The sequence below is a fragment of the Mytilus edulis genome, chromosome 1 (genome assembly GCF_963676685.1).
Source record: "Mytilus edulis chromosome 1, xbMytEdul2.2, whole genome shotgun sequence".
NCBI lineage: Eukaryota > Metazoa > Mollusca > Bivalvia > Mytilida > Mytilidae > Mytilus > Mytilus edulis.
In genome coordinates this window covers 37,239,705-37,266,807 of record NC_092344.1, presented here as the reverse complement: position 1 = coordinate 37,266,807, position 27,103 = coordinate 37,239,705, and the positions used below count along the sequence as shown (strand labels likewise).

At 31.4% G+C, this 27,103-nt stretch overlaps 1 protein-coding gene across 1 annotated transcript in view; it reads right to left on the bottom strand.

The window, feature by feature from the left end:
* LOC139512151 (beta-TrCP-like) overlaps positions 1-27,103 on the bottom strand; it is a 52,228-nt gene that overhangs the window by 18,874 nt on the left and 6,251 nt on the right. The window contains exons 2-4 of the mRNA XM_071299554.1: positions 9,221-9,958; positions 7,861-7,926; positions 1,804-1,948 (exon numbers count right to left, since the gene is read on the bottom strand). Of these exons, the coding sequence (XP_071155655.1) occupies positions 1,804-1,948; positions 7,861-7,926; positions 9,221-9,916 (907 nt within the window). The 5' untranslated portion in view covers positions 9,917-9,958. The remainder of the gene's footprint in view (positions 1-1,803; positions 1,949-7,860; positions 7,927-9,220; positions 9,959-27,103) is intronic.

Sequence of the window (27,103 nt, the reverse complement as noted above, 5' to 3'; positions counted from 1 at the left end):
GTGGTCATAAACCTTGTGTTAAAATTTCATAGATTTCTATTCCCTTTTACTAAAGTTAAAGTGGGAAAACTAAAAGTATTCGGACGACGACGACGCAGACGACGACGCCAACGTCATACCAATATACGACCAAAAAATTTTCAATTTTTGCGGTCGTATAAAAACTATGGAGCTATTAAATGTGTTCAAAGTATTAAATTTTCAAAGAACTTAATTATTGTGTTAAAAAGGGGATATTTTAGCACAAGGAGCCACATCACGAAAGGATGTTCCGGGTATGCTAATTTATGGAAAAAGTAATCTCACTTAGTACCTCGAAAATTTAACCACATATGTGAAAATGTATTTTGAAACGAGCTATCATACATATCCAAGTTTACGATATGGACTGCGCTACAGGAAAAAACGTTACCATTACCGCCTATGTAATCAAAGAGCAGATTGCTCTGAGGGATATGATTGCCATTGTTTTCATTGACACATGTATAGCTGGATAGTATATTTTTTCAAAACTAATTCAACTGCACATGTAAAATGTAATTTACGTAATATGAATAGTTACTCAACCTTAAAAAATAGCCAATCCCGGATACAAGGGTATGAACAATGTACTTATTGTGTTTATTTTTTGTACTATCAATTCCAAGTTTACTTTCCACAGCAGTCGCTGAGAGTGAGAGAAGGTATTTCACTTTGTATCTTATCACCTATTCCCATACGTTAATTCTAGGAGGAACCCCATTCCTAACTCTTTAAATATTTAATTTCCTTTGGGTCAGTGGGCATGACTCCTTTCCATACACTCCTCTGTTAAAATTGCGATCATTTTTAATATACGGTAATACGACGTTTATCGACATATAGGGGAGACAAGCTGGAAGGGTGTTCTAGTTACACCTTAACGATATGGACTACATATATCCTAATTTAAATGATGCATATGATTTAAAATATGCAACAACAATAACCCTCAATAGCAGACAGACAGAAAGGATCCCATGAGTTTCAAATTAATCAATGGAGTGGGGAATCCAGAGCAACCATTCAATCTGATACCCCTTGAAGTCAAGAAAACTATACCCATGCGCATAATTACCTAAACAAACCCTACACTTGTGATTTGGAGCAAGAACGTACATTAAATGTTAATTAAATGACCTAGATGGTTCTCCATTTCTTTATGAGAGTACAATATCAAATATCAGTTTCATAACGGTGACATATAAGAAAAACTCCACTCCAGTTCTTATATGACAGAAATAGATTTATCGGAATTCAGAGAACTCTCACATTTTATTAAAGCTGGGGAATTCCCCCTGGCGTTTTTCTAAATTTATAAAAACACTAAATATAAATACTGCTTGATTCTGATTTTCCGTGTTGTTAAAAACACCCATATCAGTCAAGTGAAATATCAAACATGAAGATTATGAGAAGAACATTATAGGAAATTTGTTAAAGTTCAATCCTTTTGTTTGTTTTTACCTTTTAAAGAAAGACAATCATACGAATCTGAGATGTTCCTTAATGTTTAGAATAAAATGGTTGACGTGAGGGCATGGCCCTGACTCAATGGTATAAGTCTACAGATTGCTTGAAAGCAATCGTATCCCAAAAACAATTAAAGATATTGACCCAACTGCCCATGACACACACATTTGCATCGTTACCCATGTAAATGTGATATAGGCTTAATGATGAAACTAAGAACCCATGGATCCATCAACCTAGAATTGATCCTTACGACATTTGAATTTACACAATAATATGTGTTTTACAACTGATACAACTAATTAAACTTACCTGGATCAAAATAAGACATAATTTTATGAGCCAAGCTGGTTGGCAGCCATGTAAGAATATCTTGGCAGTTGCTTGGACAACCTCTGTGGAGATTTGGAGCCATTTTAACCGACAGAAGATGCATTTGGGGTAAATCACAGTACATCTGTAACAAAAATACATTTCATCAGTAATTGCATTTAGACTTGAGTATCTTTGAATTTGTAAATGCCAGAATCTAATGCATTCTTGGTAGTATTTTAAAATCATACACCCAAAACGTTGAGATTGGTACAAAATGTTTTAAACAATGGAAATTGAACCAATGATGTAACATTATTTTAATTTTGGTGTACAAACATTGAGATTACCCATAGTTCTTTTAAAAAAGATGCTGATACAGTGAATTCTAGCCTATGACTTTGCTTGTATTAATTTAGATTCCATGGGATGACACATGCCACCACGTCCTTCTCTCTTTAACCTTTACTCAGTACTAAAGGTAAAATATTTCTGCTCCAAAAACAATAAATGCAGTATTTTAATTGGTTGAATTATGAGTTTCAGTTGTAAAATGAGTGAAGGATACTCCATGAAAAGTAAGACCTCAAGAAGAAAACACTAGCAATATCTCAAGGAACCATTGCTTCACCCAACCTTAGGACTTTGGATAAACATATGCATTTGTTCTTCACCCCATCTTCAATCATCTTATTTTAAACAAGAATTTGTCCTAAGTACACAGATGCCCCATCCACACTATCATTTGCTATGTTCAGTTGACTGTGAAAATGGGGTAAAAACCCTTATTTGGCATTTAAATTAGAAAGATCATCATATCATAGGGAACATGTGTACTAAGTTTCAAGTTGATTGGACTTCAACTTCATCAAAAACTACCTCGACCAAAAACTTTAACCTGAAGCGAGACAGATGAACGAACAGACGAATGAAAGGATGGATGAACAAACAGACAAATGGATGCACAGAAAACATAATGCCCATACAATGTAAATGGGGCATAAAAATCAAAGTAGTTTATTCCTTGTGTCATAAATTAGAGTAGTATTAAATTCAAAATAAGTCATTATGTTAAATGAAGCCATCAATCAAAACAATTGGGGCCAAAATGAAGGCAAGAATTTCAGGCACCATCACAAATATCTGCATAGATAAACACAACAGTCTCAGCTTTTCACATTAAGCACAATAACAAACTTGAAGGATGCTGAACAGATATGTAAGCCATCAGCAAACAAGACAAACTTTATACAAAATCACAATTAAATTAGGTCACTTATTCAAAAGAACTATTGCACTTTAAAATAATGAGTTGAAAAATATAAATTAAAAATTGATTTCAATGAAAATTTACAATGATAACAAAAATATGCAAGGATCCATATTCTATCTCAGTCATATTAACTAAATTATTGATAACTCCATCAAACAAATTTATTTAAATGAAAACTTTTGAAAACAAAACAATAACAAAAAATCCTAAATTGTTTTCTGTGGTAACATGTATCTAAATCACATACATACACATACAGATCTGTAAGAGTACAATGAAGGTATGATGTATCAAATTCTGTTTAACTATTTAAAAAGTATTAGTGGCAACTTATTGGAATACTCCTGGGACTATCAACGGAGATACCAAATGCTAAACGTCTTTCTCACAATTGCCCTGATGAATAAAATATGAAAATAATCTATTTAGTGAAATGGGTCTGTCACATAATGTTGGTATTAGGATAGTATGACAGTAGAAATCCATACCTAAAGTGATATTTTCAATGACTAGAGAAGATCATTAAATTAACAGTGTTTTTTCTGTACATAAGAAAGTCATCAATCATTAGACGAGCTTGTGAAAGGATCCAATGTTTACTGTTTCATTTCAACACAATCAAATAACAGGTTGTAACTTCAGAATTTAATATTGTCTAAAGGCAGTAAACATTTGGTATTGACACAATCAAATAACAGGTCATAACTTCATTTGAAGAATAAAATGCTTTGCTGAGCGCAGCCTGATACGACTGCAGAGATTGAACTCTGAACAGTTGGGGAAAATTTGGACACAATATTCAAGCTTGATACTGTCTGAATTTGGATTGTGATAAAAAATTTTACATAATATAGGTTTCTGACACAAAACAAATATCAAGATCTTACAAATCTATTGCCCAATACTTTGCAATTAAGGATTTCTTCTTGAAACTTTTCAAAAAATTTGAAATTTGAAAAAAATTTGAAAAAAAAATTGCCCCTTTAAAAGGTTCCACTTAAGTCAAAATATAGGACACTTCATAAACATCTAAACTTTGCCTGTATTTTTCAAACTATAATGATAAAGTCCTAAACTATGAGAACATATATGTTCATTTAAACATACTTAACATATACATGATATACACACTGTGTAAATTGTAACTAAACTTGAAATTGTTATGGTATGGCCAAACCGGTTCTTGAGGTGAACACTAAATTTTTCCCAAAAATTTACTTAAAATTGGTATGGACGAATACTGTTACATGTAATGCAGGGCAAGCTCATGTTGAACTAGACTTGTCATATACTTATGTTTTAATGGCATATTTGTCCTATTTCTGTATTATACCTTCGATATTCATTTACCTAGATACATGAAATTGATTGAAACTCGAAAAATCAATTCATTTTCTGAAAAATCAACATGAGCTTGCCCTGCATTAGATATATAAGTATTCTTCTATACAAATTTTAAACAAATTAAGTTGTCTCGCAGGCCTCCAGATTTTTTGGAATATTTAGTGTTCTCCCCAAGAACTGGTTTGGTCACAACATAACAATTTCAATAGATATAGGAAGATGTGGTGTGAGTGCCAATGAGACAACTCTCCATCCAAATAACAATTTATAAAAGTAAACCATTATAGGTCAATGTACAGCCTTCAACATGGAGCCTTGGCTCACACCGATCAACAAGCTATAAAGGGCCCCAAAATTACTAATGTAAATCTATATAATTCTAATCTACAGAAAAAATGAGAAACGAGAAACACGTATAAATTACATTACGTAACTACTGTACAACCGATTCCTGACTTAGGACAGGTGCAATTTAAAATTTACACGTTTTCTGACAACGACATAGACGACAACTACATCAAACCCATGATACCATTATAAGATCCAAAAAAAAATTTGCGGTTGTATAAAAACAGGACAAAAATTAAGTTAGTTGTAAACTGTTAGGATTATATTGACAGAAGCAAGAATTTTAAAAATAAATTGGGAATGTGTCTATACACAGATGATGCCCCCGCTTGCATATAAAGTTATAAAGGAACATAACTTAACCAGATGCTCCGCAGGGCGCAGCTTTATACGACCGCAGAGGTTGAACCCTGAACGGTTGGGGCAAGTATGGACACAACATTCAAGCTGGATTCAGCTCTAAATTTGGATTGTGATTAAATAGTTGACACAGCATAGGTTTCTGACACAGAATGAATGTGGTCTAATGAACTTAAAATATTTTTTTTGCCTTTGAGCAATTCACTATGCTGTTGAATATTAATCCTCTCAAAAAAATGTTTGAAGAAATTTTCTTTCCCTTTTTCCAAAACTGATCTCAATTCAAATTTCTAATGGAGTTTGCAACAAGAACTACTCATTTAAATACATCATAAAATATTAAAATGTTACAAAAGGTGTTTGTTATCACTGAATGGTAAAGATTGTTTTAATTTATCAGTTGGTAGTAAAAGTGAATATACATTGTATATTGTATAAAACAATGATTTAAGTTGATTCAACTACTGGACAAAGAAAGATAACTCCAATCAATTGAAAATTTCTTGCTATTGCACAATACTGTGCAATTGAAAATATTTGCTATTGCACAATACTGTGCAATTGAAGATTTCTTGCTATTGCACAATACAGTGCAATTGAAGATTTCTTGCTATTGCTGAATACTGTGCAATTGAAAATTTCTTGCTATTGCACAATACTGTGCAATTGAAGATTTCTTGCTATTGCTGAATACTTTATCAGTTGGTAGTAAAAGTGAATATACATTGTATATTGTATTAAACAATGATTTAAGTTGATTCAACTACTATTCTGGACAAAGAAAGATAAGTCAATCAATTGAAAATTTCTTGCTATTGCACAATATTGTGTAATTAGATATTTCTTACTATTGTGCAATACTGTGCAATTGAAAATATTTGCTATTGCACAATACTGTGCAATTGAAGATTTCTTGCCATTGCGCAATACTGAGCAATTGAAAATTTCTTGCTATTGCACAATACTGTGCAATTGAAGATTTCTTGCTATTGCTGAATACTGTGCAATTGGAAATTTCTTGCTATTGCACAATACTTAATATAATAATTTTGGATCCTGATTTGAACCAACTTGAAAACTAGGCCAATAATTAAAAATCTAAGTACATGTTTAGATTCAGCATATCAAAAAAGCCCAAGAATTCAATTTTCATTAAAATCAAACTTAGTTTAATTTTGGACCCTTTGGACCTTAATGTAGATCAATTTGAAAACAGGACTAAAAATTAAGAATCTACATACACAGTTAGATTTGGCATATCAAAGAACCCCAATTATTCAATTTTTGATGAAATCAAACGAAGTTTAATTTTGGACCCCGATTTGGACCAACTTGAAAACTGGGCCAATAATCAAAAATCTAAGTACATTTTTAGATTCAGCATATCAAAGAACCCCAAGGATTCAATTTTTGTTAAAATCAAACTAAGTTTAATTTTGGACCCTTTGGACCTTAATGTAGACCAATTTGAAAACGGGACCAAAAATTAAGAATCTACATACACAGTTAGATTCGGCATATCAAAGAACCCCAATTATTCAATTTTTGATGAAATCAAACAAAGTTCAATTTTGGACCTTTTGGGCCCCTTATTCCTAAACTGTTGGGACCAAAACTCCCAAAATCAAACCCAACCTTCCTTTAGTGGTCATGAACCTTGTGTTTAAATTTCATAGATTTCTATTTACTTATACTAAAGTTATGGTGCGAAAACCAAGAATAATGCTTACTTGGGCCCCTTTTTGGCCCCTAATTCCTAAACTGTTCAGACCTCAACTCCCCAAATCAATACCAACCTTCCTTTTGTGGTCATAAACCTCGTGTTTTTAAAATTTCATAGATTTCTATTTACTTAAACTAAAGTTATTGTGCGAAAACCAAGAATAATGCTTATTTGGGCCCTTTTTTGGCCCCTAATTCCTAAAATGTTGGGATCCAAACTCCCAAAATCAATCACAACCTTCCTTTTGTGGTCATAAACCTTGTGTTAAAATTTCATAGATTTCTATTAACTTTTACTAAAGTTAGAGTGCGAAAACTAAAAGTATTCGGACGACGCAGATGACGCAGACGACGACGCCAATGTGATAGCAATATACGACGAAAAATTAAAATTTTTGCGGTCGTATAAAAACAGTTAAAGTGAAGCTACCCAAATTTGTACACAATCTGAGTTTGGTGGTAATAAGCATTATGTCAAAATTTCATATTATTTGGTAATTCAGCATTTTTTTCATTTGTTAATGGGCATAACTCTAGAATGGTAGAAGTGACGCCACCAAAATTCAAATTTGATCTGTGTTTTGTGGTTATAAGCATTGTGGATTAGTTTCATAAAAAATGGTTGAAGCAAACTAAAGTTAGAGAACTGAAACCACTTTTGGTTAAAGCAAATCAAAAGTTAGAGAACGGAAACCGATTTTGGGATGTACAGATGGACATACAGATGAATAGACGGACAAACCTATGGACGGACGTACAGACAGATAGACAAGGGTAAGACTTTATGACCTCTCTGCTATGCCAGGGCATAAAAATGTATTTCTTTGATAAAAGTTTTTTCTCTCAAATTGACAAATACAGCAAACAAAGGTAATTGAAAATGGTAATTGAGCTAAAAATCTTTGTCCTATGAAGGATTAAGAAATACAAACGAAAAGTTAAAATCATGGAAACCAAAGATCATTAAACATGAAAAATCGCTATCAGCAATAAATTACTCTAAAGCTTACCAGTAAACCTTTTAATACTGTGTTCTTCTGGTCATCACTACACTCAGTAAACCATCGTAAAATTGTCTGAAAATATACAATAAATTCCATTGAATATCATTATATCTAAAAAAAAATATGTAAACAGTTTGTACCTGGTGTTTTGACTATGATAATGCTGCTGTTATATGCATTGTAAAAGTGAAATTGTGACTGCCAAACATTAATTCAATGTTTTGGTAATAAAGTATGAAAAAAATAAAATTCAAACTTTTTCTTCAGATGCTATTTCTTGAATATAATTTAAAGAAGCTAAGAAGATGTGGTAAAGTTAAAACCATTTACATTTCATCTGTTCATAATTTTTGTCTGTGTTGTTTTTCTTATTGTTAATGGATCATATTTAATAACAGAAAGAAAACCTGACCTTTAGATCATGAAAATTTTAAGGGAAAAAATGGAATTTATACATTTGCAGCTGATGATATTAAATATTGGTTAACTTTTCTATAAATTCAAATAGCAGCCTTACATATATGTACTCATCATATAAACCACATGATTAAAGATTGGAAAAGCCATCTTCAAATAATTGCAAATAAGAGCAAAAATAACTAAAGATAATGGCTAAGACATATATTTGTCTTCTGTTTCATTTATAACAATGCAAACAATTTTTTCAGTAGCTCATTCAATATGTACTTTTGCGTTTAAATGAGTCAAGCCTGTTTTCTATGATTTTTCAATTGTTCTTATTTTGTATTAAATATTTTTTTTAAACAACTCTCTCTGAGACTCAGCTTAGGGTATGGGTAGAGCACATTGAAAAAAAAAATTAAACCCACCAATTTAAACAAACACACATATAATTTTTATGTATCCTGTCCTAAGCCATAGGTCTGAAGTCAGTGGTTGTTGTTAGTTGTTTTTGTCATATTATGTTTTCCATTTCATGTTATTGAGCTTAAAAAACTCTTACTAATAATTTCACATTTTGTTATTCCAGGTTTTACTATAAATATGTAATTTGCTGGAGATGATATTGTCATTTATCTATTATTACAACCTTGACCTGTAATTAAGTCTTTGATAAATATTGGTCTCATTGTCAATCAAATCACATTAAATCTTCTTATTTTCATAAAAATATGTTCAAATGGCAATCATCTTCTTGAATTGTGGACACAAACCTGCAATAAAAGGCCTTACAGTGACCTATATGAACTTCAATTTGGTCTCTGGCGGAGTGTTGTCTCATTTGCACTTTTACCACATCTTCTCATTTTTATAATCAAATGTATTATTGCTGCAACTTACCAAAAACTTTACCCAGACACAGAAATACATCAACTTTATCAAGACACAGAGAAACAATACTTACAGCAAACTTTTCTTTGAACACATGAGGTTTAATACCGTCTTGTGGACGAGATGTAAGGTTTTTCAGGAGGTCTGTCTTAGATGTACCTTTTACCATGTTCACAACTGTTTTTAATGGTACATCTGACAGACTATCACAAACAGGTAAATGAGATCTTGGTTTTCCACAACCATCTGAATCTGGACTAATTTGGTTAAACCTTGGGACTGATTCTTCGTCACTATCACTAGAATAGTCACTTCTACGATATTTATATAAATCTCTACGACTTTGACAAAAGTGTCCCCAAGAGTTTATGGCGCAAGGAGACTGGAATTTCCATTCCATTTGATCTGAAGGACAAGCCTTGCCATCATGTAAATACTGTGGGGTAGACTGTAAATAATAAAATTCCTCATCACTTTTCCGACTACAACCTTTGCAAACACATGGGACTTCATTAATGTTTATTTCACTATCTGATTCTGAATGATTGTCATCGCGGGAGTCCATAGACCCTATCCCTCCGTCATTGGACTCACTACTAAAGTTGTGATCTGCTGAATTTTTTTGACATAAATACTTTTCCCCTGGCATGGATGATAGTTTACGTGAACATGGACGCCTTTTTGCTGCTCTATCATCAAAACATGTGTCGTCACTTGAGGAGTCGTTTGTACATCCAGCCACAACAATCTTCAACCCCCTTTCGTCCATTTCATCTATATCTCATGTCTTAATCCATTTTATTTCCTATCCCTAAAAAAATTAAAAAATATATCATAAGTTGACTTGTTGCTATTTGATGTATTTTTCCTTTAATCTTTGTTTGTGATTATTTTTTCACATTATGCTTCTCATTTAAGAAAGGAAATTATCTCTAGAAACTAAGGGTGCATGTGCCATTGTCAATGTTAACATCAAATGTCATAGGCATCATCTTTTTCATTGTTGGAAAACTTTAGTTTCAAAACAGAAGTACAAGATCGAATATTAGATCTTGATTTGCAACTCAAGTTTATGACCTATTGAAATATCAAAGATATCCTAGATCTATTTGATATCCATTTAGGAAGATGTATAGGTATATATACATTGCAAAGTGCAGTATAAGCAAGGCAATAAGATGATATGTATTTTGTCATATAATTGTTTTGACCTACATGTACTAAACACAATAGATGTAAAATGGACAAATGGATAAATTTCTAAAAACTATATAATATCTCATAGGGTTTTGATATTGATTTTAAAGAAGGTTACAAAACGATGAGAGATGTAGCTCCCTTAGGATAAATTTATTGTTTAGCAAAGAGAATGGCAATCTAATCACAAAAAAAGGTTTTACCAGTATACAACAATATGATATAATTGGAAAAAATGTGTGCAAATATTTACACTAAACAATACCCTTGTTGAAGGCCGTACAGTGATTTATAGCTGTTAATTTCTGTGTCATTTGGTCTCTTGTGAAAAGTTGTGTCATTGGCAATCATACCACATCATCTTTTTTTATATAACATACATGGCAAACAGAACGCACTTATCATACTGTTTAACTATGTAATTGATGTTTTCAAATGGAAGCAGAAGAAAATAAATTAAAAATTGTTTGCAAAAATTCTTAAACAAAATATTATTGTGTTCATCATTTTACACTAAAAACTAGGAGCTGTTTTTCTACCTACTCTAATAAACTAATGTAATTTCTGAATTTCAACCAATTATTTTCGTATACATTTCTGATGCAAAAAGAGCTTACACCACCTGCTGTTTATCAAAATGACTGAGTGGTCAGGAAAAGCATTCATCAGCATTCAAAGAATCGTAATTTAAGCTTTATAGTCTACATTTAATACAGACATAATGGAATAAAAAATGCCTTAATCCTTTTTAATTTTCACAAAAAATATATGTCTCAAATCAATATTTTCACAAGATTCAACATGCATCAAATTGTATAAAGACAAAATTTCTGACACATAAAACATTACTACTAACTATTCTTGAATAAAAAATCAATTTTCTGTCTATAGAAATAAGAAGATGTGGTATAAGACATCTCTCCATCCAAGTCACAATGTGTAAAAGTAAACAAGTACACAGCCTTCAACACAAAGCATTGGCTCACACCCAAACAAGCTATAAAGAGACCCAAAATGACTTGTGTAAATCAATGCAAACAGGGAAAAAAAGAGTCTAATCTATATAAAAACCAGGTGCTCCTCAGGGCGCAACTTATACGACCGCAGAGATTGAACCTAGAACAGTTAGGGCAAGTATGGACACAACATTCAAGCTTGATAAAGCTCTGCATTTGGGTTGTGATAAAATTTTTGACATAATATGAGTTTCTGACACAAAACCAATGTCAAGATCTTACACATCAATTGCACAATCTTCAAACTTTGAGAAATTTGGAGAAAAAAATTGAAAACTACTACATGTACCAGCCCCTTTTTTTTTGCAATTAGTCTAAAACCTGACATTTCTTTATACATAATTTACAAGTAGCGTAAAGAAGGTAAATCTGAACATACCCAACATTGTATGTTAAATGTACTCGAGTTACCTCCCTTACACTACTTTTTTACATTGTCAAAATTGTCCATTGACCTGAAAAACCTAGTTTTTTTCCCTTTTTTTTTTGGCCCTTTTGATCATAATTCCAAAACAGTTTCAGCAATAACCCCCCAAAGTCAATACTAACCATCTCTTCATGGTATGGAAACTTGTGGTATAATTTCAGAGAGATTTATACACTTAGACACAAGTTATTGTCTGGAAAATACAAAAATGCTTATTTGGGCCCCTTTTGGGCCTCTAATTATAAAACAGCTGGGACCATAACCCACAATATCAATCCCAACCTTCCTTTAGTGGTATTGAACCTTCTTATTAAATTTCATAGAGATCCATTAACTAAACAAAAGTTATTGTCAAGACAAGTTATTGACTGGAAACTACACAAATGCTTATTTGGGCCCCTTTTTGGCCCCAACTTCCTAAACCATTGGGACCAGAACACCCAAAATCAATCAAACCTTCTACCTGTGGTATGAAACATTGTGGTACAATTTCAGAACAATTAAAATACTTATACACAAGATGATATCCTGAAAGTAGAAAAATGCTTGTTTTGGGCCCCTTTTGGGCCCCTAATTCCAAAACAGTTGGGATCATCATCCCTAAAATCAATCCCAGCCTTCCTTTTGTGGTATTGAACCTTCTTAATAAATTTCATAGAGATTGATTCACTTAAACTAAAGTGATTGTCCGGAAACCAATGTGTCTTCAGACGACGAAGACGACGACGACGCAGATGACAACGCAGACCACATCATACCATTATACAAACGCAAAAATTTTTTGCGGTCGTATAAAAATAGAAACGAGAAACACTTATGAACCACATTAACAAACAACAACCACTGAAGGAAGAACAGTCCTGACTTATGACAGGTGCATACAAATGTGCATGTATATTTGTAGGACTCGGGAGGTGCGATGGTGACGTGGAAGTGTGATGGTCACGCTGAAGTGTGATGGTCCATCCTGAGGTATGATGGTCTGTACGCTGAGGTGTGATGGTTTTGAATAACGTTTGAATACAACATGGATTCGAAAGCAGGATGATAGGGTTGAAGATGAAGGTTTCATGCGAACTGAGGAAAGGGAGGGAAAAAGAAAGTAACAAAAGTTTCAGGTCCTGGAAAGTTTTTTTGCATTACATGTGGAGGCAATTCATGGGGAGCAAAGCGCATGAAAGATAAACTTGCTCAGTAAATGAGCTAACCAGTGTTCGCGGAATTATGCCGCAAACTTTTTGCCCTAATAATAAAGTATATTTATCTTTATATGATAATTTTGATTAATCTTTAAGTAAGCGTCACATGATTTCATCACGGTGGACAACGTAATAAAACAAATGCCTGTATTAGCAATGTTTTGTTAATTCAACTTAATTCAAGTTGATATAATTTTGTTTTATTTCCGAGATAAATCTTAATTTGTAATATAACACCGTCGCTCTGGTGTTATTTTATTGTTGCTACTGTGATAATTGTCTACAACATATTAGGCATTTTAAATAAAACGACTGGTCCCTACGTGTACTTCCCAATTAATCATCCTCAACTAAGTTGAACACCATATTTTCTGAACCTATACTAATGCATGTTAATCGAAAAATTGGCATATTTGAAATTAGATTTTAAAAAAATTTAACCAGGTGCTCCGCAGGGCGCAGCTTTATACGACCGCAGAGGTCGAACCCTGAACAGTTGGGGCAAGTATGGACAAAACATTCAAGCCTGATACAGCTCTGAATTTGGATTGTGATAAAATTTTTGACATTACATGTTTTTTTTTTACACAAAACAAATGTCAAGATTTTACAAATCAATTAAAGATTTCTTCTTCAAACTTTTTAAATCTAAAATTAAATAGTTGACACAGCATAGGTTTCTGACACAGAATGAATGTGGTCTAATGAACTTAAAAGTTTTTTTTTGCCTTTGAGCAATTCACTATGCTGTTGAATATTAATCCTCTCAAAAAAATGTTTGAAGAAATTTTCTTTTTATTTATGAAATCTGAAATGAGAAAAATTTAAACCCCCCCCTTTTTTTTCACATCCCCGTTTCCCTTTTTCCAAAACTGATATCAATTCAAATTTCTAATGGAGTTTGCAACAATAACTACTCTTTTAAATACATCATAAAATATTAAAATGTAAAATAAAGTGCTTGTTATCACTGAATGGTAAAGATTGGTTGGTAGTAAAAGTGAATATACATTGTTTATTGTATAAAACAATAAAAAAAACTTCATCAGCAACATTTTATATTGGCAAATTTCCAATGAAGTTATTTACATAAAGTTATTGGCAAATAAAAATAGAAAATGACATCATAGTCATGTCTGGCAAATGTCCAACATACATTATCTAAAAACATTTTAGATAAGATAAGGAAAAAAAGCTTCATCAGCAACATTTTATATTGGCAAATTTCCAATGAAGTTATTTACATAAAGTTATTGGCAAATAAAAATAGAAAATGACATCATAGTCATGTCTGGCAAATTTCCAACATATATTATCAACTACTATTCTATACAAAGAAAGATAACTCCAATTGAAAATTAATTGCTATTGCACAATATTGTGCAATTAGATATTTCTTGCTATTGTGCAATACTGTGCAATTGAAAATTTCTTGCTATTGCACAATACTTGATATGGAATCCTGATTTGGACCAACTTGAAAACTGGGCCCATAATAAAAATCAAAGTACATATTTAGATAAAGCATATCAAATAAGCCCAAGAATTTAATTTTTGTTAAAATCAAACTTAGTTTAATTTTGGACCCTTTGGACCTTAATGTAGACCAATTTGAAAACTGGACCAAAAATTAAGAATCTACATACACAGTTAGATTTGACATATCAAAGAACCCATTTATTCAATTTTTGATGAAATCAATCAAAGTTTAATTTTGGACCCCCATTTGGACCAACTTGAAAACTAGGCCAATAATTAAAAATCTAAGTACATTTCTAAATTCAGCATATCAAAGAACCCCAAGGATTCAATTTTTGTTAAAATCAAACTAAGTTTAATTTTGGACCCTTTGGACCTTAATGTAGACCAATTTGAAAACGGGACCAAAAATTAAGAATCTACATACATAGTTAGATTCGGCATATCAAAGAACCCCAATTATTCAATTTTTGTTGAAATCACACAAAGTTCAATTTTGGACCCTTTGGGCCCCTTATCCCTAAACTGTAAGGACTAAACCTCCCAAAATCAAACCCAACCTTCCTTTTATGGTCATAAACCTTGTGTTTAAATTTCATAGATTTCTATTTACTTATACTAAAGTTATGGTGCAAAAACAAAAAATAATGCTTATTTGGGCCCCTTTTTGGCCCCTAATTCATAAACTGTTGTGACCTCAACTCCAAAAATCAATCCCAACCTTCCTTTTGTGGTCATAAACCTTGTGTTAAAATTTCAATGATTTCTATTTACTTATACTAAAGTTATTGTGCGAAAACCAAGAATAATGCTTATTTGGGCCTTTTTTGGCCCTTAATTCCTAAAATGTTGGGACCAAAACTCCCAAAATCAATCCCAACCTTCCTTTTGTGGTCATAAACCTTGTGTTAAAATTTCATTGATTTCTATTCACTTTTACTAAAGTTAGAGTGCGAAAACTAAAAGTATTCGGACGACGACGACGCCAACGTGATAGCAATATATGACCAAAAAATTCAAATTTTTGCGGTCGTATAAAAATTGATTTGACCTGAACAGATGTTAAAAGATTTACCAAATACAAGGCTAGCAAACTACGGTTGTCAAATCTAAGGGAACGACTGACAAAAAATATATTTGGAACCCAAGTTTTCCCAGTACCTTATAGTGTTATTTCTGAATTGAAAGCGTCGAGAACTTAAATAAAATGTTACCGTATTGCTTAAAAAAAATCTGACAAATACCATACCCCTCCTCTTTTAGAAGTTAAATGGTTGCTCCTTTAATGTTTCATTTAAACATCTTATGCCTATTTTGCTTGTATAGTCAATGTCACAGACACACCATCACACGTCAGCGTAACCACCATCGCACGTCACCGTAACCACCATCGCACGTCAGCGTAGCTATCAACAAAGAATGTCACAATGTTACCATCGCACTTTAGCGTAGCTTTCAACAAAGAACGCCACGATGTCACCATCGCATTTCAGCGAGTTAACCAACGCACTTCAGCGTGGACCATCACACATCAGCGTGACCATCCCGGTTCCGAGTCCTACATATTTATCTTGGAGATGAAGCTATTATCTGGCTATTGTCACTATTTCATTTTTACTCTTGAGTCTCTTCTAAAAAGTTTGGATGTCTGGCACACGGTAATATTTGAAATTCTACTTTTTTATGACCGCTGAAGTTTTTACTGTATTCACATAAGGGCATAGTTTTTTTATAATAATAAATCAAGGGGGAAAATATTTTATCTTGAGAATAAATAAAAAATTAATCCAGTTTAATATCTCAGGAATGATAATAGAATTAAATTATCAAATATAAAAAAAAAAGAAATTAAAAGAAGCATGCCTTTTTGTAGAACATGTAAAATCTACAACTTATATACATTGTAAATACCAATGTCATAAAAGTGGATTTTCATTTTTCTGCATTTTATCTTCAAGAAGGGATTATACAAGAAATTACTATTAATTCAATCTTTATTGCTGCCATGGAACACAAAATGACAACAATATTAAATTATACTTTTACAAATTTATGGAAAATCAATTTTCAACTGATGAAAGTTGATTCCAGATGGAATATTAGGCCATAGTATGACAATATGATGGTATATAAATACTGTCACATACAGCAGGTTTTGATACCTTTTTCTCCTGTCACAATTATCTATAGAGTTATAAATGATGTAGTTTTTTACTCTTAAGCAATTGCTGCAGCCAAATTTACTGATATATGAGTTTATACACATGTTAGCCTCAAATCTATGTTCAGACTCATATCTATATTGCGTCATAGATGTCACAAATGCCCTTTAATTGGCAAATATGTGTCTTTTTCAACACAGTATGCACTGTCCATGGGTTGACGTCATAGTCATCAAAAGGTCTTTGAGGAAATGTTTTTGCTGTCAAGAACATCATTAAGATTTTTATATTCCAATTAAATTGAGATTAGTCAAAGCCATTGGAAAGTTAATGTGGTTTGCACTATGTACATGGAGGGGCTCAAAATGAATAAGGAAACCTGGCAATAAAGGACAGAATCCCAAGTAAGGAAGGGAACCAAAGACACAAGGGGGTGGAGCCAGGAGAACAGAGACTTACAGGTTCTCTCATATAAAAAAGTGTAAAAAAAATACCAGTAATTAACAGTTTTATTTTTTCATTATTATTAAGTCATATTATCAATGTTACTTTAATCGTTCCTGACGAAATAATTTTTGGGTAAAAACAGTTTTCTCTCTCAATAAAGAAACATTGGTCATAACTTATTTTAAGGGTTTGTCCATGTAGAATGAGTAAAGAAGTCTTGAAGGTCAAACAAATGGTAAAATTGATTTGTGCATTTTGACTTTTTTGTGTTCTTTTTTTTTATTAAAAGAACTTATAATGAGGTCATAGGACACAGATCTGAGGATCTATGATTGGTGCTGTCTGGTTTCTGATATTTACAATGCAAACCATGCATGTGTTCACCATCAGAGATTGGACAAGTCATTTTATTTCAATGTTATCAAAGAAAACCAAAAAGATGTAAATGAATGTGAAATCAATATTTCTCATGTGAAACAGAGATATTTTTAACCTATTCTATTCTAATGGAAATTAAACGTAATTAAGTGACCACTTGTAAGAGTTCAGGTTTTCACACATCTAGTTTATACTGTTTAAAATCTTTAAATTTAAGCATTAAGACTTGATTGGTGAAACAGATACAGGGTTTAAAGGATACAGATACATGTATGTTATTTCATAATACCGTACATATTTTGCCATAAAAAATCGCAATTGAAGATATCTGATAATTTTACTACTGATACAAGATTTGAAAATGTGATATGATTGCCAATGAGACAATTTGCCACCAGACACCAAATGATTGAAGTTAACAACAATAGCTATAGGTCACTGAACAATCTTCTACAACAATAATAGTCTTTTCTCATATTGCTTCGAACCTGTGGATTTTTTCATATTGATTAAGACATTCAATACCCCTTTGATTCATTTCATTCCTACAAATATTGTTCTTTTATTTTTCCTATCTATAATTAACTAAGATTCATGTCAATGGCAAAATTAAATTTTCAAGAAATGCTTATACATAATTTATCATTTTTAGAAACTGCTTGCGAGTATTCAGAATTCATTAGTTAATTAGACCTATTCAAGCACAAACTATTATAACAATGGATCTATTTAAGTTTGTTCTTTGGTCTCCTTACATTGAATAATTTCCTGTCGTTACTATAAGAGGCAGCCGTACCTGGTATCTACTAGAACAATGCAGAAACAGTACTTCACTTTATTATAGGCTTAAAAAGTCAATATCAGTCACTAAATGCAACGAATATACCCAAAGATTTTTTTTATATTTTTAAATAAAATAATGTCAACAATTTCAAAGAATTGGAACATGCAATATTGAATGAACTTGAAACTCATTTTACATAATAAATATATTATATATTAAATATATTTAATAGAAAATGATTGTGATAATCATAGACGATTATCGGTATATGACATTTTCCATATATATATATCTACAATTGTATCATTACATAAACTCCCCCATCAATCCTAATACATGTTTTGCCAGGGTCAAGGACAAATACATAATATCAACAATTAGCAATATAACAGTTGGCTATAGCTAATGACAAGAAATATAATTAGTTTATCGCATATTTTTAACACTGTCAGCAAGAAGTTAATTATGCATAGGCTTAGCATCTAAATATATGTAAGCAAGTTAGAATTCAGCGACCAATGACCATATCATTATTTTACATCATTAACTTATGTACCTATATCATTTATATACTACATATACATCATTTAGTTTTTTAAGAAAAATTTTTGGATTTGAAATTTTAGATACTCAAGATAAAGAAGTTATGTGCCTTCTATACAAATCATTTTTAGTAAGCATTGGCAGATCCAGATTCTTTTTTTTTTTGGCCGATCAATGCATTTGAATGGGGAAATATAGTTGGAACCCCCCCTTTGTCCTGGGTTGGGAACCCCCCTTTTTAAAATGGCTGGATCCGCCCCTGGTAAGCAAGTTAGTAAGTAAGAAAGTAAGTAAATTTTATTAAGAGTCGGCATATATATATATACATAACAGACAAAACATGAGCTCTGGTGAGCTCTTTAACCGACTATCACATAAAAATTCATGCAGCATCATGCAAATACTTACAAATAAAAATGAAAAAGCATGCAAATATAATGAAAGCCAATCTATTTGATTTATTAGCCTCCAGAGTCATAGCTCATGTGGCAAGCGCCTCTATGTGCATTGAAGGGGGAATCAGCCAATCACTTGAATATCATGAAATAATAACAAACTAAAAAGCATAAAAACAATAAATTATTAAGCACTAGCATTTAATAGCAGATATATTTAATAAATGCATAAAAAACAGAGCAAAAGGCCATTACTTTAACTTTAAAGATTTTAAAAACAAGTAATATTTCAGTTCATAGCAGAAATAAACACATTACTTTTTCAATTTTCAATAATAGTTCAATAATAGTTCAGTAATAGTTCAAGGAGCCAAATTATCAACATTTACAACCAATCTTAGTCTTAAGTTTTTGTGAAACTCCTAAACTGTCAAAATATATCAAATGATGATTAAACATTCACAAAATTATTTTTCAAAGATTTTCAGTCCATTGGGCCTTACCTGAAAAGAGGAAAAACCACTAGAAAGCGAGGAATCTCAAGAGCTTTGCTGATAATTACTGAATTTTATGATGAAGGAATTTGATATCAAGGGTTGACTATATGTATCACAAACACTTATCATTATAAATGTTCTACGAAAAAATAAGTAGAGTCAATTCAAAACCTTGTGAAATGAACATGTACTCCTTTCAACCATTCAATATAGAGACCATATACAATTGACATATTACTTATAGTATCAGAGAATAACAAGTACCTTAAATTTGAGATCAAGGTGAAGTGAATCTGGTCAAATTTAAACGATCATCTTACAATTTACAAATATATTATGCACTATCAATAATACTAAGCATATATATATAATATAGTTATTAATAAATTACTTATAGGATCAATCAGATTAATTAATTGATTGGCAGGTGTTAAACACCACGTTCAGCACTATTGTACTATTTAACGGCAGTCTGTTTTTATTGGTGGAGGAAGCAGGAGTGCTAGGAGAAAACCACTGACCATCAGTTAAAAAACTGACAATCCTATATAGTCAATTAAAATAAAGAGAAACAACCTACCAAAAATACTGAACATTAACTAATAAACCTTAAAAATAAGGTCATGGTCAACTGATAAACACTGTCAGATTGACAAGTACACCTTATTATAATTCCCCAGGTAAAGTCAAGTACACCTTATTATAATTCCCCAGGTAAAGTATTCATTTTGAATAATTTCTATATTTTAATTGATTTTCTATGTATATCTTCTTATGATGCAACCCTGCTTACATGTACAAGGATTCAAATACAATCTTTTTTTAATTAAAATAGAAATGTGTTAGCAATAAATTTATGGTTAAAATATTTTGGAAGTCTATAAACATACTTACATGTACAGGAACATGTTTAACAAATATAAATATCATAGAACAGTTGAACTTTTTCATCCTTTTAACTAAATTTAGTTATTATCACATCAACTTCTTTTTTTTCATTTTTTTTTTAGATTGGTTGTTTTGTCAATATACATTGTATATTTGTTTCCCCTAAAAGAAGTTTCAATCGAAACTTTGTTATAAACATTGGCATAATATCTATACCTGTTGGAACAAATATTCTATACCATTTATTTCGTTAGGAACATATACTGTTATATTTATTCCTGTGGAAATAATATTCCAGAAGATTTTTTGCCTTTTGGAACTTATATTATGAAGGAACTTCTATTCCATGACATTTCTAATACAAAAGCAAAACAAATAATGTTCAGTCATAAATAAGTATTTCTATTCTTAAAAATAGACTTTTATATAATTTCACTTATTCTTTATAATTAAAGACTAAGAATTTCAACAAAAATAACTCATATTAGACAAATAAAATCATTAGAAAATGTTAGATCAGCAAATTAGCATTGAAATTCAATAGTGTAAAAATATATGTGTTAAAATCACACGATAATGATCAAGATTATGTTTTTTGTACTGAACAAAGATTACTGTAAGTACATGTACTGTTAAGTACTGTAAGTTCAGAAATTTTTTTGATGTTTTTATAATTGTGAAAAATAAGACAGAGTATTTAGACACCCATTTGAATCTATATGAATTAAACAGGATTTTTCTCACTATCGCAAAAATTAAAATCGCATTTTAGACAAAAATGATAAAATCACAATAATAAATGCATGTTATATTATATGTTTGAATTTCCAGTAACCATCTCTAAACATTAACAGGTAATGACATAGCCTTCAACTAAGTTCAGCACCATTACAGGGAATTAAAATTTAGTACATGTACATAAATTTTGGTTTAAACATTTTAAAAAATAATTCTGTAAATTTGGTAAAATTCACTTATCAAAAGAAATATTTTAATTTAATTTAGGTTTTGAATGTTTTTCTCTAAAATTTATTTAAAAATGCATATATTTCCAATTCTATAAAAAAAGAAAATAACACACTATCATGTCTTTCTGAAAAACATACAAATTTAAATGAATGTTTTTATTTACTATACCTGCTATGGAAATAATATCCAGTTAAACTTGTTGAAATTATCCACTATTATTGAATTATTGGAATTTTTCAGTGTTGTTGAAGATCAAATGATAGCATTAAATAAATTGTGCTTCCGAAGCCTAAGCTCTACGACAATGCTTACCTGTCTTAATACAATATTGATCAGTCGATGAAGACAGAAGTACACAGCTTCTCAGCGAAAGCAATTGTGTCCATGACATTGGTGGAAAACCAATAAAATCACAGACAATATACTACGCTAATGAACCATTTCTGCTATATTATTGTCTTTGACAATAATAAAAAGTATAAACTCTGAGGCTCTTCGTAATCTACCATTAACCAGACAAATGCTATGCCTGAAGTATTGTAATAACTGGCCAAACGGGTGTCTTTTACTTTGCTGCCACCACCTGTGTTTCAGGTACACAGGGAACCTCAATAGACTAGAACAAGCTAGTCTAAAACAGAGAATGGTTTTAACAGGGGTGTTCTTTATATTACTAGACCAACAGGGTTAAAATACTTCTGACACATTAACTTCACTTTATATTTAGAGCAAGAAACTCAAATAGCGAGAACAATAGGGGTAAAGAATATTCAAATACGTAATAGTCTGTGTATCTAAACGCACTTTCTATCGTGTAGTTTATAGAACAGCATTACACTGTAAAATAGAGGCTGCACCTCTATAAACTGGAATCGCATATAAACTAACACTCAAGAAGTGGAAACTTCCAGGACAGTACCATCAGACTATTCCACAAATGAATATAATCTATCTGACAATCGAAGAGTCTCTTGTCTCGGTCTAACAAGAAGATCTATTCTCTCATGAGACAGTGTAATGACAACAACCAGAGACCAGTTGGACAACTATGGCGTATTATGTGTTTTCAGCAAGGAAAAGTAAGATAAGTGTGAGCATAAAGATGTTTCATCAGTAAATTCATCAATTGTTCAGTCAACAATATTACACAGTTTTTATCTAAACTATTTGCTACAGTGTTCAATCAACTATTAAAAATGCTATAACATTAACATATATTATATCTATGCCTTCTAATAAATTATATATTACAAATAACCTTAACTTGTTATATTTAATACTATGACTTCAGCCTCCTGGAGTAAGCACAGGAAGACAACTTCAATCGCTGAGATTGAGATTATTTAAGAGAAATCTAATTATTCTAGCTTCTTACAATTCCTAACCTAACAAATATTCAGGATTTACAAATATTCTCTCTGAATGCTGGAAAACTCAGCAAACAGGATACTTAACAAAATGTCCTTAACACAATGGGAGTGGGAATGGGGAAGGCATGTAACTTTAATCCTTTTACCTCAATGAAACAGGTTAGCAAATGAAAGCTATCCTGAATAAATAGACCAGCTATTTACATGTATATGTACTTGTACAATTATATTAACTTCATTTTTGATTCTGATCTAAGCCTTAGAAAACAAAGACTTAAAATGAACAGAAAACGTCCAAAATGTTCTAAACTGCAGTATAAAACTGCTTAAACTACATGAAAATCATGATAGAAATATGATAAACTTCAGCTATCAACTGACCGAAAATCTGGCAACATATCCGTAGGTCTGACAAAGTAGGAAGAGCCCCTGACAAACAGGTGCAAGCTTTATATACCCGACGAAGCTATCGGGGTAACGAACTGGGAACTGTGAACGGGCCTGACAAGAACGAAAATAATCCCCGATTGCTAGAATTAAGTACATAAAAACGTTTACGGAACAGAAAAATCATCTTAGTATCATTTACAATCACAAACAATATCGTTTTAATACAATAATCCTGGAATAATCAATCTACAGCCGCTATAGTATTCATACACTGTTTTACGCTAGTGGTACATAAAGTTCACTGAGGTTACACACAGATCACCTCATTTGCATAATCAATACACAAAAATCATTGTGCCGGAAATGGCGACTGAAGTGAAAGTGAAAGTTTACTACAAAAGTTATCTCGTTTATACAACAATAAAAATGGTTTTACACTTGGAAAACGGATTACATAGAACACTGAAAACATAATGAATTGAATTAAACAGGTGAGAACCGGTGTCAAACTTTAAAATAGCCAAACATCGAATCATAGGCGATAACAGGTGCTCGACACGAAAATACACATGTTTTCCAAGGAATTTCGCTTGGCCAAGTCATTACAGTATAGCTTACATTGTTGATTTTACTTTTGAAAATAAATTCTACTATATTATAAATCAAATAACACTTCATAACAGAAGTTTTAAAAAAAAATGCTTTAAGAAATCTCAATCCAAAAAAATAAAATAGGAGCTGTATAACAACAGTATTATTTAAGGCTATTGAGAAAGTTTCACTGAAATTCAACCAGTGGCGAGGAGAAGTACAAGAACTAACAGGAATTCATTTTCCATAAAACTTTACTAGTGGAAGTGCACTGAATGCCATTAGAAAACAAAAATTCTCTTTCCAAGTCCAGCCAGTTGTGAAGATTTGCAGGTACATGATCTCTTTATACAACTGTATAACAAAATCTATGCTTTGCCTTGAAAATAAATTCACCTCAGGCTGAAACTTGATACAACTACAGAGGTCAAAACCATGATCAGTTATGGCAATTAGGACACAACATTGAAGCTTCATGCTCTGAATTTGGATTCTGATTAAATATTTGACACGTCAAATTGAAATTGGGCATTTAACTATTACGATCCTATATCCAAATCTATGATCATGATTAGATTCAGCATATCAAAGAACCTTAATAAGAGTTTAATTTTTAATGAAATCAAGCAAAGTTTAATTTTGGACCAATTGGACCAATTTGATAACAAGGTCCAAAATCTAAATTCACAGCATATCAAAACTGGGTCCAAAATATTTTTTTTTAATCTAGATTCTGAATTTTTTTTTTTTACCTTTTAAACCAATTTTAAAACAGGGCCAAAATGTAAATACATGGTTCGAATCAGCATATTAAACAACTCCAAAAACAAAGACTTTGAATTAACCCCAATTAAAATTGGTCATGAAATTTATTATATACTATAAGCAATTTATACAACATATTACAAAAGTATCATTTTTGGTCCCTTTTCTCTAAATAGTTTGGGCCATAACCCTAATCAAAGTGATGGATATCACTCATGGAAAGATTGGAAGAGTAGTTTGAATAATTTCATATCAAGGTATGGCGGGGACAAAAAAAGAGCACTAATGCTGAAAATTACATAAACAGCAGGTCTTAAGAAGGAAAAGTGCTTTTCCAGCATGAAGATAAAATGATCTCAAAGAGAATAACATGGGTCTCAAAAAATTGCAAATCTAAAATTCTCCTAGTAAATTTCACAATCAATTCTTTTAAAACATAAGACCAACAGAGCTAAGAACTTTAAAGTGTCAACAAAAATAATCTAAAAATGTTGTTTTGGGGCATTTTGTAAGTTTAAACATAGGTTATATGACATTGAAGATTAAAAGTTGTAGAGTGCCTTTTGATCAATTTATAAAGTATTTGCCAGCACAGAGCATTGATATATATGATCTTAACATTTCAAAACGACAAAAGTAGTACAAAAATGAGGAATTGCAAAAGTAAAAGTATTTAAAATTGACTCACATATATCTTACCAAAACGTAAGAAATAAAACAATAATCTACTTATCATAGAAATGACATCACTTAAAATTTGTTCACCATTATGATATTAAGGTTCTCCTCTAAAAAATAAAATCTTCTCTTAATCAATCCCAGGGGAAAATTTCTTACAATTCTAACAATAACAAAACTTATTATATGTGATACTTTACTAAGATATTCTGTTTAATAGTTCCACTGAGAATTAGTAACATTTGAAAATCTGATATAGAAGCTTAACCATCATTTATCAGTGGGCGACTAATAGAAATTACTGTTCTGATTGTAGCATATAAGCCATCTGTCACCAAATCATATAAAAAATTCTACAGTTATCGCATGTGCATATACATTGTATATATTATACTGCAATCATAAACAGTAACTTCTATTAGTTGACTAACAACTAAAGGGAGGTGATTGAAAGATTTGGCCTTTATAAAAAGAAGTAATACTAAACTTTTCATCCAATTTTTTTAAGTTTAATTTTTGCCATTTGTTTGCAAACAGCACCACATAAAATAAATGTTTAGGCTCTGTTAAAAAAGGGGAGGGGCAGATGAGGATCCGGGGCTGCTTTATTTAGTTATTGCATAAGAATTATGATCTTTTTCATGCAAATTAATTTTTTTCATTTTAGAACTGATTTTTTCGTTAAATTAAACTATTCATTTTCCGGTATTCTGATAATTCTGTTTTACCATTATTGTTAAAGTTTGTCTCAATTAAGATTCTTTCAACTTTTGTTACGTAACTAACAGTCTTGTCAACACTTGCTCTGAGGGTACAGATGAGGTGGACTAGCTTAAACTTGTTAAGTCAAAATTGTTAAGACTAAGTGCCTATTTTCAGAGAAATTTCAAATGACATTTAAGCGCAAAAATTTGAAACACATTTTAAAATATTGACTAATCAAAGATTGAATTTCCTGACAGGGCTCTCAATAAAAAACAATAATATTTAAAGAAGGGAACAACATTTCAACAGAAAACTGATAAGTTGTATATCATTTTGGCATTCAATGAGGCTACGTTCTTATGAGCGTTACTCTAATACTCTACTACTCATTTATCTCCCTTACAACCATGATAACAACAGTGTGATAATTAATCCCTGATATCGAAGGCCAAAATCACAAATTAATTTGTTAGGTTTGAAGTAGTCTGTGTAATATAATTTGATCTTGTAATATAATTAAAGGATACATAAAACTTGTTATTACACCTTGTTCTATAATGTTTAAAGTCCACGTCTGTCACTCTAGTATTAAAAAAAAAGTACTTACAATGCAACTTGAATCTTCTTTCAAAATTACACATATAAAATAATTTTTTCATAAGACTAAGGCGTCAAAGCAAAAAAGATGTTGTAATTATTTAGACTTATCTTTCTATGAGATAGAAATTTGTCAAATTCAGTCAGATTATATGTAAAATGTACAAATACGTTAATGATTATCTGACATGTTCATTAAATGCCTTCATCATACATTTTGTACATTGAACATGTACATGAATAACAAACATATTTCAATTGCATCGCTAAATATTTTTTATGAAGGGGTATTTATTCCTTTTGATGAAACAAGATAATCCTTATTTCATGCCAAGAAAACTGAAAAAGAGTTTTACATGTATGCATATATCAAGTCACAGTCTTAAGTTCAACCACAAGTCATACGGCTCAAGCTTGTAAAATTGATTTCAGACTTGTACAATTCTTTTCTACAAGCCAACAAAATCCAACTTAAGTTT